This window comes from Cygnus olor, chromosome 11 (genome assembly GCF_009769625.2).
Source record: "Cygnus olor isolate bCygOlo1 chromosome 11, bCygOlo1.pri.v2, whole genome shotgun sequence".
Lineage (NCBI taxonomy): Eukaryota > Metazoa > Chordata > Aves > Anseriformes > Anatidae > Cygnus > Cygnus olor.
In genome coordinates this window covers 12,387,139-12,403,050 of record NC_049179.1, presented here as the reverse complement: position 1 = coordinate 12,403,050, position 15,912 = coordinate 12,387,139, and the positions used below count along the sequence as shown (strand labels likewise).

General features: G+C 36.4%; 1 protein-coding gene across 3 annotated transcripts in view; it reads right to left on the bottom strand.

Annotated features, from left to right (window-relative positions):
• EFL1 (elongation factor like GTPase 1) overlaps window positions 1-15,908 on the bottom strand; it is a 71,746-nt gene extending 55,838 nt beyond the window's left edge. The window contains exons 1-12 of one of the 3 annotated variants that reach the window (XM_040569585.1): window positions 15,843-15,908; window positions 15,521-15,622; window positions 14,769-14,836; window positions 14,506-14,590; window positions 12,786-12,919; window positions 12,029-12,166; window positions 11,023-11,237; window positions 7,978-8,101; window positions 7,008-7,084; window positions 6,741-6,877; window positions 6,171-6,293; window positions 3,077-3,176 (exon numbers count right to left, since the gene is read on the bottom strand). In XM_040569585.1, coding sequence (XP_040425519.1) covers window positions 3,077-3,176; window positions 6,171-6,293; window positions 6,741-6,877; window positions 7,008-7,084; window positions 7,978-8,101; window positions 11,023-11,237; window positions 12,029-12,166; window positions 12,786-12,919; window positions 14,506-14,590; window positions 14,769-14,836; window positions 15,521-15,611 — 1,292 coding nt within the window. In that variant the 5' untranslated portion in view covers window positions 15,612-15,622; window positions 15,843-15,908. Of the gene's footprint in view, window positions 1-3,076; window positions 3,177-6,170; window positions 6,294-6,740; window positions 6,878-7,007; window positions 7,085-7,977; window positions 8,102-11,022; window positions 11,238-12,028; window positions 12,167-12,785; window positions 12,920-14,505; window positions 14,591-14,768; window positions 14,837-15,520; window positions 15,623-15,808 lie in introns of all 3 variants that reach the window. The other 2 variants (XM_040569584.1, XM_040569586.1) reach the window with 2 other exon arrangements.
• Window positions 15,909-15,912: the final 4 nt, after the last annotated feature.

The window sequence follows — 15,912 nt, the reverse complement described above, 5'->3', positions numbered from 1 at the left end:
ACTCCTTTCCTATTTCAAGTACTGCTTACCTGTAGAATCTTAACAATTAAAAAACTGAGAAACACATTCAGCTATATTACTATTTTTCAAAAAATAGAATCTGTCACTTCAAAACAAAATCGCTAATGCTACCTAATCGGCAAAATTACATGGTGCTGATAATGACTGGTTATCACAGAGAAAGTCATATGGTTTCATTTTAATACTAGACAATTAGTAACTAATTGAATAATATTAAAGATGGCAAGAAACACCTTTCAAACTATCAAGCAAAACACCACAATTTTCTATTTACTGAAGAAATCAGGGGAAAGGACATATTACCAACCATATTAGCCATAGCTAATATCCCACAAGTCTACTAGAAAGAATTCCAGGCCAGTTATCACTCTCCTGCATTATCATCTCTAAAAACCTAATTTTCAGTGACTTATCTAGACACGTTTTGTATTTTGTTTGTATTTTGGACTAGCTCTGCATTACTTGAACTCAGTTAAATATAATCCTTCACTCAGCTCAATAAATAACTTGAGCTCTTTCAAACCAGATCAATGATGGCCAGAACCACAGATTTGTTACACAGTATGCATCACAGCACAAAAATGGAATCTCACTTGTATTCTCAAAACCAATAAGATTAAGCAGTGCATTTTTTCATATACAGAGAGAATACAACCAGGAACTTACAATGCATGAGCTTCTGTACTGATTGTATCATTTGAATAAAAAAATGGAGACACTCATACACACTTTATGCACCAAAATACATGTACCATGTTACATAGCAAATTTCTTTTACGTACTCTTTCTTCGGTTTGGGGAATTTTTTCCTCTCATTTTCTCTCTTTTAAAAGAAAAAAATTTAACACATGGCATATAACCACACACATAAAACAGCTCCCTACCTGAATGGGAATGACTAAAGAGAATAAAAAGGGCAAGTGAGAAAGATAGAAGGCAAGTATCGGAGAAGACCTGTATGGAGTTTATCCATAAGGCAGAGTGCTCACGCAGAAGTACGCAAATCATATAGAATGAAAATCGATATCATTAGTACTGGGAAAGCCAGAATCTCTCATATACGGTCTTTTGTGTGAAACCCCAAAACAAGACATGCAGTAGACTTTTTTTTTTTTGACTAAAATCTTGAAAATATGTCCAAAGCTCTCTGTGTCTGGTGAATGTAAAAGCTACCTTTGTCTCCATGTTCCATCCTCATCATGTCAAAGAACCTTGATCATCCCAACCAATAAAAAGAATGGGTCACGATCAGTGGTAGAATAGCCAGAAAGTGTTAACCTCAGTGTGTTTGTAATGAAAAATAATTTCTCTAATAATGAGAGTACCTATCAGGGAAAGCAGGCAAAGCAGGAACAGCAGTGCTACACTGACACCCGAGCAGGAACTTGCCTATCAGACCCAGTTAAGGACAGAACTCGAAGAAAAACAGCACCATCTAGTGTTTGGTCAATCCATAAGTGCAATGCAACTTTTCTCCTAAAGTCAAACACCACAGGAAATATTTTTTTCTGTGGACGATTTTAGGTTAAGTATGATAGCAATAAAAGTCTAGAAAGTGCATAAAAAAAAGTAGAAAAATCTTCAAATGTTAATACAGCAACATGATCTTTTGCACAAATATTTATCAGTAATGGTTTAATTTTGTAGAAAAACTAACTTCTGTATTACTTCGCTGTACAGTGACAATTTTGGAGTTTTTATGATCATAAAAAAATGAAATGAAAAGTTTAAACAGAAGTTGAATACAGGAAGTGTTTCAGAGGCTTAGAGGGATGAAACATTAAGTTGAACCCCATTCTTATAAACTCACCAGAAAAGTATGTTTCTTCTGCATAAAAAGTGATAGCTTCAGCTAAAGTATAGCACTTAAGTATGTCAGGGAAATGAAATCAAGAAGGATCCACCTCTCAGAAAAAATGAGGAGGCCATTAAATAGAAAGCTGTAACAAAAAATCTTCCAAAACTGCAAGAAGAAAATCTTCTAAAGTACTTAATGACTTTCAGTTCTGTGCAAAAAAAGTTAAGATACAAGGTTTGGATCATCTCCATTAACCCATTTTATTTTACACTTCCAATGGACTGGATGAATGCTTAGCTTTTATGCCAGATTTGAAGGGAAATGCTTCTAGGTACAAATGTAAGCTGTCATGATCATGCAAACACAAGCCTACTGAAAAGGTATGAAAGAGCACTACAATTCAACAATATTTTCAAACAAACATCCTGAAACTGCATCCAATGTATGCACTAGGACGGTTTATTTGGACAAAAGCACTACTCTCCAATAAAAGCTTTTTTTTTTTTTATATCCCCAAAAGATTTGCTAAATCTTCTAAAACATACGATTAAAAAAATCTGATCTTGAACTCCATCAGAAAACCTCTTTCTGAAGACTGTATTGTATCTCAGATACTTGTGAATCATTTTCACAGATCTAAAACAACTTAGAATAGTTCAGATGGAATGAACCTTCAAAGATCATCTAGTCTAATTGCCTGATTCTTCGGGGCTAACCAAAAGTTAAGACATACGCTTAAGGGCATTATCCAAATGCCTTGTGAATACTAACAGGCATGAAGCACCAACCACCTTGCTCAGAAGCCTGTTCCAGCATCTCACAGTAAAGAGGTCTTCCCTGATGTGCAGTCTGAACCTCCCCTGGCACAGCTGTGTTCTGCTCCTGCACATGCTGCCATCAGTTACAAGGAAGAAGAGACCAGCACCTCCCTGTCCACTTCCCTCCTCGTGAAGTCGTAGAGAGCAATGAGTTGCCTCTTCTCTTCCTCTTCTCCAAACTCGATGACCCAAACATCCTCAGCCTCTCCTCACAGGACATGGATTCAGCCATTTTACCAGTTTTGTTGCCCTCCTCTGGATGCTTTCAAGGACCTGAACATCCTTTTTGTATTGTGAAGACCAGAACTGCATGCAATATTCAAGGTGAGTCGACACCAACACTAAATATAGCAGGAGAATCTTGCCAAAGCTTGCAACATAACTTTATTTCCCGAAGGTATCTAATGTAGATCAGAAGTTAAATGTTACATTTCCTTACCTTGGTTTATTGTGTGGTAATGCCTTTGCATCAACAGCAAACATTTTGGAAACAAAGACAATAACTGGGGCCGTTCCTTCACTACTGCATTTCATAAAAGCTGAACAAACATAAAAGGAAATTATTTGCATTTTTTTCCCAGCAGTATGGACAAAATTAGTTTTCCATGAATTTTATATGAATTCGTGTTTCTCTCCTATTTCAATAAGTAATATACTAAAGACAAATTAACAGAAGTGGAAAATTACTCTAACCATATCATTTGATAACTCTACCTCTATCTTCAAGTATGTTTGACAATAAAATTAAATGAGCAAAAGTATAAAACCAGAACTTCTCATAATAAATGAGAAACTATACATATTCAACTAAACATGCTGTTTTGATATTTAAAATTGAGTTCATAGGCTGGTTTAGATTACAATGACAAAAACACAGAACAGTGTTTTGTGTTTAACATTTATACTGAACTATTCATCCAGTGCCTCAAAGTATTCTTCCTCGTTTCAAATTAAAGGCTGAAGTCCTACAAATGTCTAGACACTCATGTCTTCATGCAATTACAGCAACTTTGCTACAGGAATGGATCTTTCTCAAAGGCCGTAAGATCTACACAAAACACATTCAATATTTAGGAAATTCCCATAAACAATTCTTTTCATCAAACCTGGAGCTCATCATCAAATCCCAAACAGACACAAAACCATTTAAAGCTTTTATCAGCATAGAAATTGTCATCTTCTCTTCTGCCTTTTGTATTATGTATGAAAAGAATATATAAAGTGCTTATGCAAAGACTACAACTTAGAATTAACAAGATACTCAGTAAAATGTGATGTACTCATTTTCATAACCAAGTGCAGTAAAATCCAAGTTTATGTAGGCAAATTTTTTCTAATTGACTTAACAGTGTATTCTATACTGTTTGAAGGATACAACCTTTGTTTTACTTTGGTGAAGGACAAAAGCATCAGTTTCTTCACCCCAAGAGGCAATTCCTATCAGTCTGTCTATTTGACAATCACATCTCAATTTGGCATTTGACATCTCATCACTTTAGATTTCTTAAAGCTCTCTTTTAAATACTGTTCTATAAACACCTTTTATTACACATCCAAAGTTCAGAAATCCTTTCTTTCAACTGTTACTAGCTTAGGCATGTTATCTCCTTCTAATTTTTATTAAACTAATTCTTTAAGTATCCAAGAACATTCATTACCTTAAAACAAAATACATTCTGTTATAAAGCACATTCAGTTAGAAATACAGTTTTCAGAAAAACAAATTAATACATGTGAGGCCTATTTTTCCCTGTACATACCTATTTGAAAAGACCATATGGAAACATTCTTTTTTAGACTACTGAATCTGGGGGAAAAATATCATTTTATACAGAAGTTCCAACCCTATAGAGGAGATTACCACATATATATGGAGAATTACAAGCTTTGTTCACTACTGGACTAATAATATATCAGCACCATTAGTTTCAACTTTGATTTTCAATTTTGTTGAATACTTAGTTCAGCTTCAACAGCTCATCTGTCTTTGAGGAAAACAAAGTCAGTAGTTCTCCTTTTCAAGGCATCAGAATTTTTATGACCAACATGTACAAACACAGAGTTTTTATTTACAAATAATACACAACTAGGAAAAAGAATACAAACATGTTATGAAATTTTCTGCATTCAGTACAATCAGTTTATTTTCACTACTGCCTATATATAGTTCTATTACTGCTTGTAGAAAAGTTATTTTATATAGGTCTTCCCAGTCTCTCAAAATTTTGTAGCACAGGACTTGGTGATTAACAAACTTACTACGTATGTTTGTTTATTTTTGCTTACAGACATCCCAATGTTCAACATAACACCTGAATATACTGCTAAACCCTTCTGGTGGAGGAACTCGGCATGAAATCCTGATCTCAATGAAGTCAATGGCAAAACTTAAAATCCTTAAAACAGGATTTTGTACCTTCATTTTACATTCCAGATAATGAAATACATTTGTTGCTTTGGAAGTCTTTTGGCTCTTACTTTTATTTGCTAATCTTTTCTCATTCTTGAATGTTATAAAATTACTAAGAAATCAATTTATATCTTGAGCTATGAAAACGTAGATGAAATACTTAATGACAATGTTTGAAGTGACAGTTAGGCTACATCTTAATACTTCTAATAGCAATTTTCAGTACATAAGCTAATTTGCAATAAATCCAACAGAAAATTGTTTTTATTTTAGATTACCTGGACCTAGCTGGACCTAGTTTAGATTACCTGGACCTAGTTAACCAATGTACTTGTAAATATGAAACCTAAGTTCAAGCCCCTACCGGCTAATAATAAATGTTTTTAATACAGAAGACTGTAAAGCATTCTATTATTGCTCAATTAGAATCTTAGAATCATAGAATATCCTGAGTTGGAAGAGACCCACAAGGATCATCGAGTCCAACTTCTGGCTCCACAGAGGACCACCCAAAAATAAAACCGTATGTCTGAGAGCACTGTCCAAATGCTTCTTGAACTCCAGCAGACTTGTTGCCATGACCTCTTCCCTGAGGAGTCCATTCCACTGCCTGACCACCCTCTTGGTGAAGAACCTTTTTCTAACATCGAGTCTGAACTGCCCCTGTTGCAACTTCGTGCTGTTCCCTTGGGTCCTGTTGCTGTCACCAGAGAGCAGAGCTCAGCGCCTACACCTCTGCCCCCCTCGTGAGGAAGCTGCAGGCTGCCATGAGGCCTTCCCTCAATATCCTCTTCTCTAGGCTGAAATTAATTCCATGATGAACTCTGCTGCTTAGAACTAAATACAAGTATTAACCTCATAACCTCCACAAATCCCCAGTTGGAGTCTTAGACTTTACATCATTTGCAGCTTCAGTTGTCTAAAAACCATGAACATACGGCATTAAAAAATACAAGGAATAAAAATAAGACATACTACTATGATATGTCACTGATAAACATCAATGTTACTACAGGTAAAATAATCATGAATCTAAGTAGAGGTTACTATGCATCTTATGATCCAAAGACAAACAAAACAATCAAGATTGAAACAACTTTAACGTTAATGGCAGAACACTTACCACTTTTCAGTTCCTGAGTTTCTGGTGGTAAAGAATCAAATGTTCTAGCTCCAACACACATCAATTTTTCCACTCTTTCTGCAGTGATGTCAAGAGGACTGGGAAGCTTATTACACACCATGGCTAAAGCACATTGCTAAGGACATAAAGAACCTGTTTATATTTCCTTACTGAATAGAAATAAAAGGAAGCATGCCTTCAGTGTCTGTTTCCCTAAATCAACAATATCATGCATTAACTGCCATCAACAACAGACAGCTAAAATCCACCTCTGTCACTAACATTTGTACATAAAACTATGTAATAAAAGTAGTATCGCTAAAATACCTCCAGTTTCATAGAGTACTTTCCTAATAAAAAGATGGATGTTGAAGCATGAAGTTGGTTGAAACATAATACTAACTGTAGATATGTAACTTAATACTATGACTGAGAAAATCAGTCCAGCTAGCGTAGGCATAAACATGAATAGAAGAAAATCATAACACATCACAAACTGAAATATGTGAGTACTCTTCCAAGTCTACAAACTGCCAATAGAACAAAAAGTTGTATCTTTCTTAAGGATACACAGGACTGCATCAGATATTGGTAGCCACTGGCTACAAATGGCATTAAGATGAACTTTGGGGTCTGCATGCCGTGACTCCCGTGCACCAATTTTCAATCCCAAAGAGGTGATTATCTTTTCAATTTTTTCTTTGTCTCTGTACAGGAAAATACAAGCCATATTAGCAATGCATAACACGCATCCATAACATTCCTTGTTTGAATATTTCAAAAATCAACATGGCACATGGAAAGTGATTCCATGAAGATTTCATAGGATCTTCTCACCTCTTCATAACAGCTTCATACAGACTCCATATGTTGTCCAGCACCAACTGCACAAACAAAGGTTTCTTTCCTTTTGACTGGTAAAACAAACAAACTAGTTAATTTTCAGCAATTCCTTGCTTTTACAACAGGCTTAAGACTGCACTTCTAACTAATCATTTTCATAAGAAGCATATAAAACCTTCATTCAAAAATCAAGCCAGTTGCCTATTTCTACACATGATCCCTACTTCAAAAGTTTGTTTAATAAAAATGATGTTATAAGCCACAAAATAAACATGGAATTTTGAAGCGCAGAACAAGGATTGCAATTTCAGAAAAAGCGCCTGATAAATATGGAACATGTCTATCTTGAGCCCGGTTATCACCACTTAACCCCCACCTCTTAAAAAAAAACAAAAAACAGTAATAAATCATTACATGAAAATAGAGGAAGTCCTGCCTTCTAACTTTGAGTGGTAGAAACACTTAATGTAAGACGAGCAGTTTTCAGGCCAGCATTTCAGTACAGCATTCAATTACAATTTGGGGCCTCACTAAGGCAAAAAATTTTCTAAATCCTAAATCCTCAGCTGAACCCCAAAATCTTAAATCCTTAGCCGCTGAAGCACTCTTCAAATCAGATGACAGAGGCCCACTCACTACTCAGGTTCCTACACTGCTAGTCTTCCATTCATCTCATACGTTTTACTCTATCCTGAATCCTTGAAGCTGGAATGCCTCTTATTTTGTGAGCAGAGAGATTTAAGAGCAACAGTGAGCACTATAAATTGGATGAGAGTTCTTTCCTGTAGCCTTTGAATGGTCTCATTTCTAAGGCTACCATAGTAACGTTATGCTTCCACAAATGTTGACTAGACAGGTACTGAGATCAATTCTCAAACCGCAAAATGAGGAGTTGGCCAAAAAAAAAAAAAAGAAAACAACAAACTAAATAAACCACAAGTAATATTTCTGACAACTGCCCTACCTGATCACCTTTCATTATCTTCTTTGCTTTTGTATTTAGATAGTAATCTCCCCATAAAGTCTTCAGAAGCACTGCAGGCTTGATTCCAATCTTCTGGCTGTACAGTTTTGCAAAATGCTCAATGCTGCAAGAAAACAAAAGGCAACTTGATAAAAGCGTAATGTTGTTTACAGGTGTTTATCAGCCTAAGCAAGTGATAGCTTACATGAAAATCATACATATCTCAAGTCTTTGTTTTGCTCCCACTTTTCCAATTGCCTTCTCTTTAGCTCCCATTTTTTAACATTTGTACCTGCAAAAACATGCAGTGGCAACAGCTTAAAAATGTCAGTAATATTTATACATTTTTGTTTTAAGTCAGCTTGAAGACTGAATTTGTTTAAATGAAATAAATACCCGTATACTACTCTCCCCCAGTAAAAAACAAAACAAACAAAAAAAACCACACAAACAACATCAAAAATATAACTTTAAAAGTTTTAAATATTTGAAGTCATGACTCTCGAACTTATTCTATGAAAGAGGTTACCTTATGCATTCTAATTACAACCTGTGACTAGAATGGTAAAAATTAAAAATCAAGTATTCTTTCTAACCACATTTCAGCCCTCAGATGATAGCAATTACTTTTTAAGTTAACTACTTTGGGCATTTGTGGTTTAGAGCATTGCTTTAATATCAAGTCTAGCCCATAAAATAATACAGAAACTGTAATATTAAAAGGAAAAGCCAATTGTTTTCCATTGGAGCCCATGAATTAATAGAAGTAGGCTGCTTAGGACCTAAAGAGGGACTTCTGAAGCTTCTGCGGTCTCCCCACTGAATATATTCAGTAAACAGTAACAGAAAAAAATTCTACATATCTTCATCCCATGCATGCAGAAACAAAAATGTACGCAACTGTTCACAATTGGAACAATTCTATTTGCATAGTAATGATATTTGATGACCTCTTATTTGAAATCCAGAAGTGTCAGATTTCTACACACCTAAAAAATACCTATGAGATCTATTTACAGAATCACAGAATTGTCTAGGTTGGAAGAGACCTCCAAGATCACCCAGTCCAACCTCTTACCTAATACTAACAAGTCCTCCACTAAACCATACCACTAAGCTCAACATCTAAACATCTCTTAAAGACCTCCAGGGATGGTGACTCAACCACTTCCCTGGGCAGCCTATTCCAATGCCTAACAACCCTTTCAGTAAAGAGGTTCTTCCTAATATCCAACCTAAACCTCCCCTGGCACAACTTTAGCCACACACTTCTTTAGCCAATCTGGTAACTTCTTTCCTTAAAAGGGGGACACATTCCTACACCTTCTGAATATACTATAAATTACATTGCTCCCTGCCATGTGTTCAGTGTGCTCTCTCTCCAGCTAGACACCAGAGTGTGAGACAGCTCTTAAACTGAAGGAGAAATGACAGTGATTTTGGCAAAAGGGATTTGGCATTGCACAGCTGAGCAGGGTGTGCAGGGAAGGAAGAAGACATTGTAGCATACAGTCATCCCAGGCGTAGGAAAGCAGAAAGCAGCTACAAGGTGGTATTTTCAGCATCAGAGCCATACTGCACAACAGTTCAGGATACGCAGTGCTGCTGTGTAGTTTGAGAAGCAAAAGGAGATCCAAGCAAAAGGAGATCCAACCAGGGAGAATTTTGGGTATCCCCAGCACAGTGTGACATAAAGCAGCAAAGCAGCATGTAGTACTGCCTAGTTATGGCTGTGGGCACCATATGCAAAGCTCTCTACTCCCATAAGGTGTGTGTTTATGTGTGGACCACCAAAGGTATCTGATAAAAATCTTCTAGCCTTCAGAGATGAAAATGTCTGCCTTCACTCATTTTCTATAACTAAATCTACTTCAGACTGAAGAATATTCCAAGAATCTGAAGATTTGTTTTCAATTTCTTTACACAACTTATATGCTGGTTTGTTGGTTGTTTTTTTTTATGCATTATTATTCATAGCAGATAATTAAACTAAAGTAACCTATTTTATTTTTCCTTTTTCCTGCAGTGATAAGAAATGTTTGAGTTAGTTACAAACTATTCAATGAACTTTAAATGCAAGTTTTAATCTTTTTTTTTTTTTTTTTTTTAAGGTTTTGCAACATTAAAGACATACCGTATTACTGAGTGTATCTTTTTAATTATATAGTCATGATGAAGACAAGGACTCCACCTTGCGGCCAGCAATCAGAACACGTGTAATCTTTACTACAGCATACTACCCTTCAAAACTAATTACCAAGAACAGGACTGAAAACCAGAACTGATCACAAACTCAGATACAGTAATACTGATAATTTTCTGAAATTGTTCTGCTCCAAGTTGCTTAATTTTACTTAAATATCTCTGCAATGGTAACTGCTGAAACAAGCATAAAGATATTAGGTAAAACGAGAAAAAAATGCACCTGAATGAGGAAAAGAATGGAAAAAAAAAAAAAAGCTAGATTAAGACCAATAAGCATAAACACTTAAAAACAAACACAATTTCAAAGACAAGACAAAATCTGATGCAGAAAAAAAAACAACAAAAAAACAGACCACAGTAATGCTGTGACTCAAAACTATATTGGGCAGAATTGAACAGCTGAAAGTGCTGCCCCGATGCCAGCTGTCTGTTCTATGCTTGTTACAAACTTCACCAGCCCTGTAGCTGGAAGGTCCAGCCTACTTGCGAAACAGCTCTGGCGCTGCTGCAGTTTTAAGCCAAGTCTAGTAAAGCCTATTGAACGTAAGTAATTAACAACACACTAAGTTTACCAGGCTAGGCTGAACGCTACAGTGGGCTAAGCAGCTGCTGTGTAAGAATAACATAGGTCTCCAAATCACAGGCCAGAGCTGGCAGTCTTTTCAGCTGTCCAACGTTAATATATGTTAGAACAGACAGATAAAAAGTTGCAAATCACAGAAAAAATGTTAACAAAAATCTTTAGAAATATGAAGGAGCTCAAAATACTTCAAATTTGAGATTACTTGCAGAGATCAATTAAAAAAATCAAAAAGGGCATTAACTAAGTACCATACTTACCCAAAACCCCATCCATCAATTGCACTGGCAAACACCACATTTCCATGGTCTGGCGAAAAATAGAGATGGGAATCATCAGTATCTTCCAGTCCAGCACTCCAGTCATAAATTTGATCTCCAAGTGCTGTGTCTGAAATATTTTCACCTTCTGTTTCTTTCTCAGCTCTTTCTTCTAAAACTTTAGAGGTAAAGAGTGTTCCAGTGACTGCATTGATCTATGGAAGGGTATATAAAAACATATAAAGATTTGTTCACTCTTTCACAGCAATTGCAATTAAAATGCAATACCCCCACCCTCCAAAATATAAACATTTTTTGTTGTTTTAATAACTAGTGCACTTGTGGTTCATTTGAAAATTTAAAACATGGGCTTTGTGTATTTGGCATAGGCTAGCATTACAGCTTAGGCATGGTGTGCTATCCAGATCTGTCAGCCATGTCAAGATTGAATCAGACATAGAGTATCATATGGAGCACACCTTGTTTCTCAGAACAGGGAATGATGAAATATAAATATTACTGCCAACGAGTAAACAACAAAGAGGGCAAAGGAAAACCACGTAGGTAGCTGTTTAAAAGCTCTCAAAAAAGTTTGAAGGCAATTTAATTGCCTCCAAATTAACTTAATCGCTGCATAAATCCATTATTATCAAGAATAGTCTAAAGACATTCCTTGTCTATCCCCAGTTTAAGCAATGCAACATAGCAAAACATACAACACTATCTCTTAAAAAAGACAGACTCTGTCAAGCGGCATTTGATTCTCTTTTCTCTATCAAGTGCATTCTGAATGCATTCAGAATGCAATACTGAATGTCAGAACCAACTAGAAATAAATTAGACTAGATATTGTAGTGCTTGTAAGAAAAATTGGTTCTGCTGTGCCAAGTTTATTCCAGCTATAAGCCACTGAAAATGACAGTCTCTTTAATTCAAGAATGGAGACAAGACAGGGGGAACCCATGGCAAAATCTGTTTTGTGAACATGATGCTATGGTATAAATACCTGCTCTAAGATGTTCTTGAGGTGCAAGTATGCTTCTTGAGGGGTGAACTTGAGCTCTACAATCAAGCGATCAATTTTATTTATCACCAATACCGGACGAATATTTTCTAGCCAAGCCTGCCGTAGAACTGCTTGAGTCTATTAAGAAAAAAAGAGTTTAAAAAAATCCATTACAGAAAGCTTGATACCTCAAGACATAGAATGTTAAAGTGAATGACAATTAAATCTAAAATTTAATTAAACACATAATAAGGTTCTGGTTTGAATGTCAACTTATCATTTGACTTAGATGGTACATAGTGTTAGTTATTATAGAATTCTGCAGGAAGTATTTTAATAGCAAAAAAGCCCACGCTCTTTACAAAAGCAAGTCATGAATAAAACAAACTCAATGTCATTTTGCATTATTTTTCCCATTTTCATTACGCTATAAGCACACAAAGTTACTAAATAATTTACCTTAATACATTTATTTCTTCTTTACACAAATAATCTATTACTAGAAAAATTATATACTCACTGTTTCAACCCTAACACCCACTCACCAGCTGTACTATGAAATTAACTAGCAAAACCAGGAAACTAACTATCCTCTTTCAGACCTCAAGTACGCTATCATTTATTAGAAGTTGTTCAAAGCTTCTTAAAGCAGCTTATCTTTTATTTCTATGTTATATACTTAAGACATATATGCAATTCTGGTTTGCTTACTTGCTCTTCACTACCCTTTTTCTCAATTTAATATACTTTATTTCACCTGTGGACAGACTCCTTCAACAGCATCCACCACTATGATACAACCATCACAGAGTCGGACAGCAGTAGATACTTCTGAAGAAAAATCCACGTGCCCTGGGGAATCTATTAAATTAATCAGATACTCCTGATCACCTAGGATCAAACAATAAATATTTCAGAACAGTTATTTATTTGGGCTGCGTTGTTAATACTGTGCTCAACTAGTATTAATTTCTAGGGGCAAAAACTACAGTAACTATTATGTTAAAGAAAAAACACAAATACGCCAGGAAGACTGCAGCAGCATAATATCTAGTGGCTTATGCCTAAGCAAGTTCACCCATCTTTAATGGGAGCCTTCACCTTTCAATGTCCAACTACCTTAAAAACAAACAAAACTAGCTTGTAGCACCATTACAAATAGATCAATAGCTAAAGCATAGATCAACTTCCCCACAGTCTGCATTTTAAGGATAAACCAGAATAGACTGTCATTAAAGTAAATCCTATACTCTTAATAAAACGCTTTATTTCAGTATTTGAGATTTTCTTAATAAACACACTTATGACTCCATAGCATGAAAACATCTAAGGTATAAATAACAGTTTTTTTCCAATGTTTTTCAAACTACTGTCCCTCTAAACTTCTGCTTATTGAAGAGACGCCAGTCAATATTTTATGAATTTATTGCATTTACCATCAGCCACAACCGAACTAAGAAGAAATTAACTTTCCCGTTTAAGAATTTATATTAGAATCTAAATTTCAATAAAATAGAAAAACAATGGACATAAAAGGTTCTAACTAGTAAAGTAAGGCCATTTCAGAGACAATGATAAAACAGACCTAGCCTGCAATGCTTAGCTGGAAGATCGCTGATCTCAACTATGCTTTATAATCGTATGTAGCTGAAACGGCGATAGTAAGATGACTTATGGTGGCTTTTAAGGTTCATGCAATTTTTTTTTTCTTGCACAAGCCTGTTAGCAATGTATTTCATCATGTTTATGATTCACCTAGCTGAAGATAAAACTGGTGAGGAACATGGAGTCAGCATAGCTATGCTATATAAAACCCTCTGAACAATTCACAGCAGAGTATAACTTGCATCTTGATAATATGAGTGCAGTGAATATCTTGTACACAATAGACTGTGCACAATCATTAAAAAAATTTTGGTTTTTGAAGGAAGTTCTTGCCTTTAACTGACAGTATTTGAAGCCTTAGGATCAAGCATAAAGATTCAGATCTTAAGTAGAAAAAAAAAAGATGAAGACAACTATTCTAATTGCCTCCACTTAGAAATATGAGAATTTGACTTGTTAAATTCTACACTGCAAAGTTAGCTAGTTACTGTGGTTTAAGCACAAAAACAGGCAAAACTGAAATTACGTCCTCTGTGAAAACATTAACAGCAGATTTTAAATTTTGAAGCTCATGAAATTGTGAAATATAATAATCAGAAGCTGCAGAATACTATACTGAGTACACCTAAGTATCCAGCTGGCAGCTCCTCTCTTGCTTATTGCAAATACTTAAAACCATTTTCCTAACACTGCGATAGAGCTTTATTATCTTGGCTAACAGTCGAATACATGCCTAAGTCTTTGTAGAACAATGGCCTAACGCTGAGAGATTCAAAAGTTGCAGAGGAAAAGATCTCAGCAGCAATAATGAATAGGCAGGGAAAAAAATAAATATATATTAAAGTTTATACTTGCCAGCATCAACAACTTACCTTTCTTAAAGTGCAATGAAATTGCACTAGATTTCATTGTTATTCCTCGGATCTGTTCATCTTCTCTACTGTCTAGGTATCTCAGCTGAGTACAAAAACAAGAGAACAGGAGATAAATCCATGGAATTATTTCACAAGTTACTCATCAACCGTCAAAGAGTGTAATTGTGAGAAAATAAGGTTTAGCAAGACTAGGAGTAGATTATTTACAATCCCAGCGCATACACACCAGAATTTTGTTAAAAATGAGAGCGTAACTCTACCTTTCCTGCTAAGCGGCTAGAGATTATTCCATTGCTAGAGATCAGACAATCAGCTAGAGTAGTTTTACCTAAAAAGGAAAATAGATTACTTAGTTTAAATAAATACAGACAATTGAAAAAGATGTGACAATACCGTGAATAGTGACAATATCTAGTGTTCCAAGACAGAAACATTCATCAACATCTCGTGTTCTACCAACATTAATAACAGCCAGGAAAGTACAAACTAACCTAAAAAAAAAAAAAATCAAGTGACTCAACTTCACGTGTTAGGTGCCAACAAATTTATTTTTCAGAGTGGGTGCGCCTTTACCTGCTATAACCAGAAAAGTAAAAGAAATAGCAAACCGTACTTCAGAACTGTGATATATCATGCCATTAGACAAAAGATTGGTGTCATAAAACAAAAATTTATTATTTTCACCTACATAACACACTTCCACTAAGTAAATGTAGAAATAAAATAGACCACCTAACGCATACACGTATTTATGTCATCATCTGTCATTATAAAAATGGAAAACGTTCAGCTATTTCAAGTTGTTAAATGCTCAAGTGCTTAAAGGACAAGCTGCACGAGGGTGAAATTAACGCGCAACAGACAAAATTTACTCCTCAGAGTCAGGATTACGCCAGTTTAAAGCCGAACCCAAGAAGACGTACTGCTTTAAACCAGAGCGCCCCAAACACCTCGCCACCTCCCAAACCACCGCCGAGCTCCCCGGGTTTCCACCACCACCACCCCGTCCCACCGTGATCCACATGCGCCAAGATGCAGATATTCCTGATCCCTGCCGTCCTCCTCTGGAGGCCCGCCATCCTCCCCGCGCCGGCCAGGACCATGGCTGGTGCCCCTGCGAAGGCAGAGGAGCAGTTAAGTTACACACGACACACGAGGCGACACTTTTCTAATTACCCAACCTGTGACCGGGGCCACTCACGGGTCACCGGCGCCCGCCTTACGTCGCCTCCACCTCCCCCCTCAGCCTCCCTTTCCCACTTCCCCCTGAGGTAACGCGCCCCCTCCCCCCCACCCCCACCTCAGCTCCCTGTCAGCCCCGCACCGCCCAGCACCCGGAAGCCCGCTCCGGTTCCGCTCCGGTTCCGCTCCCGCCCCCCGCTGCGCGACGTCGGACGGAGGCCG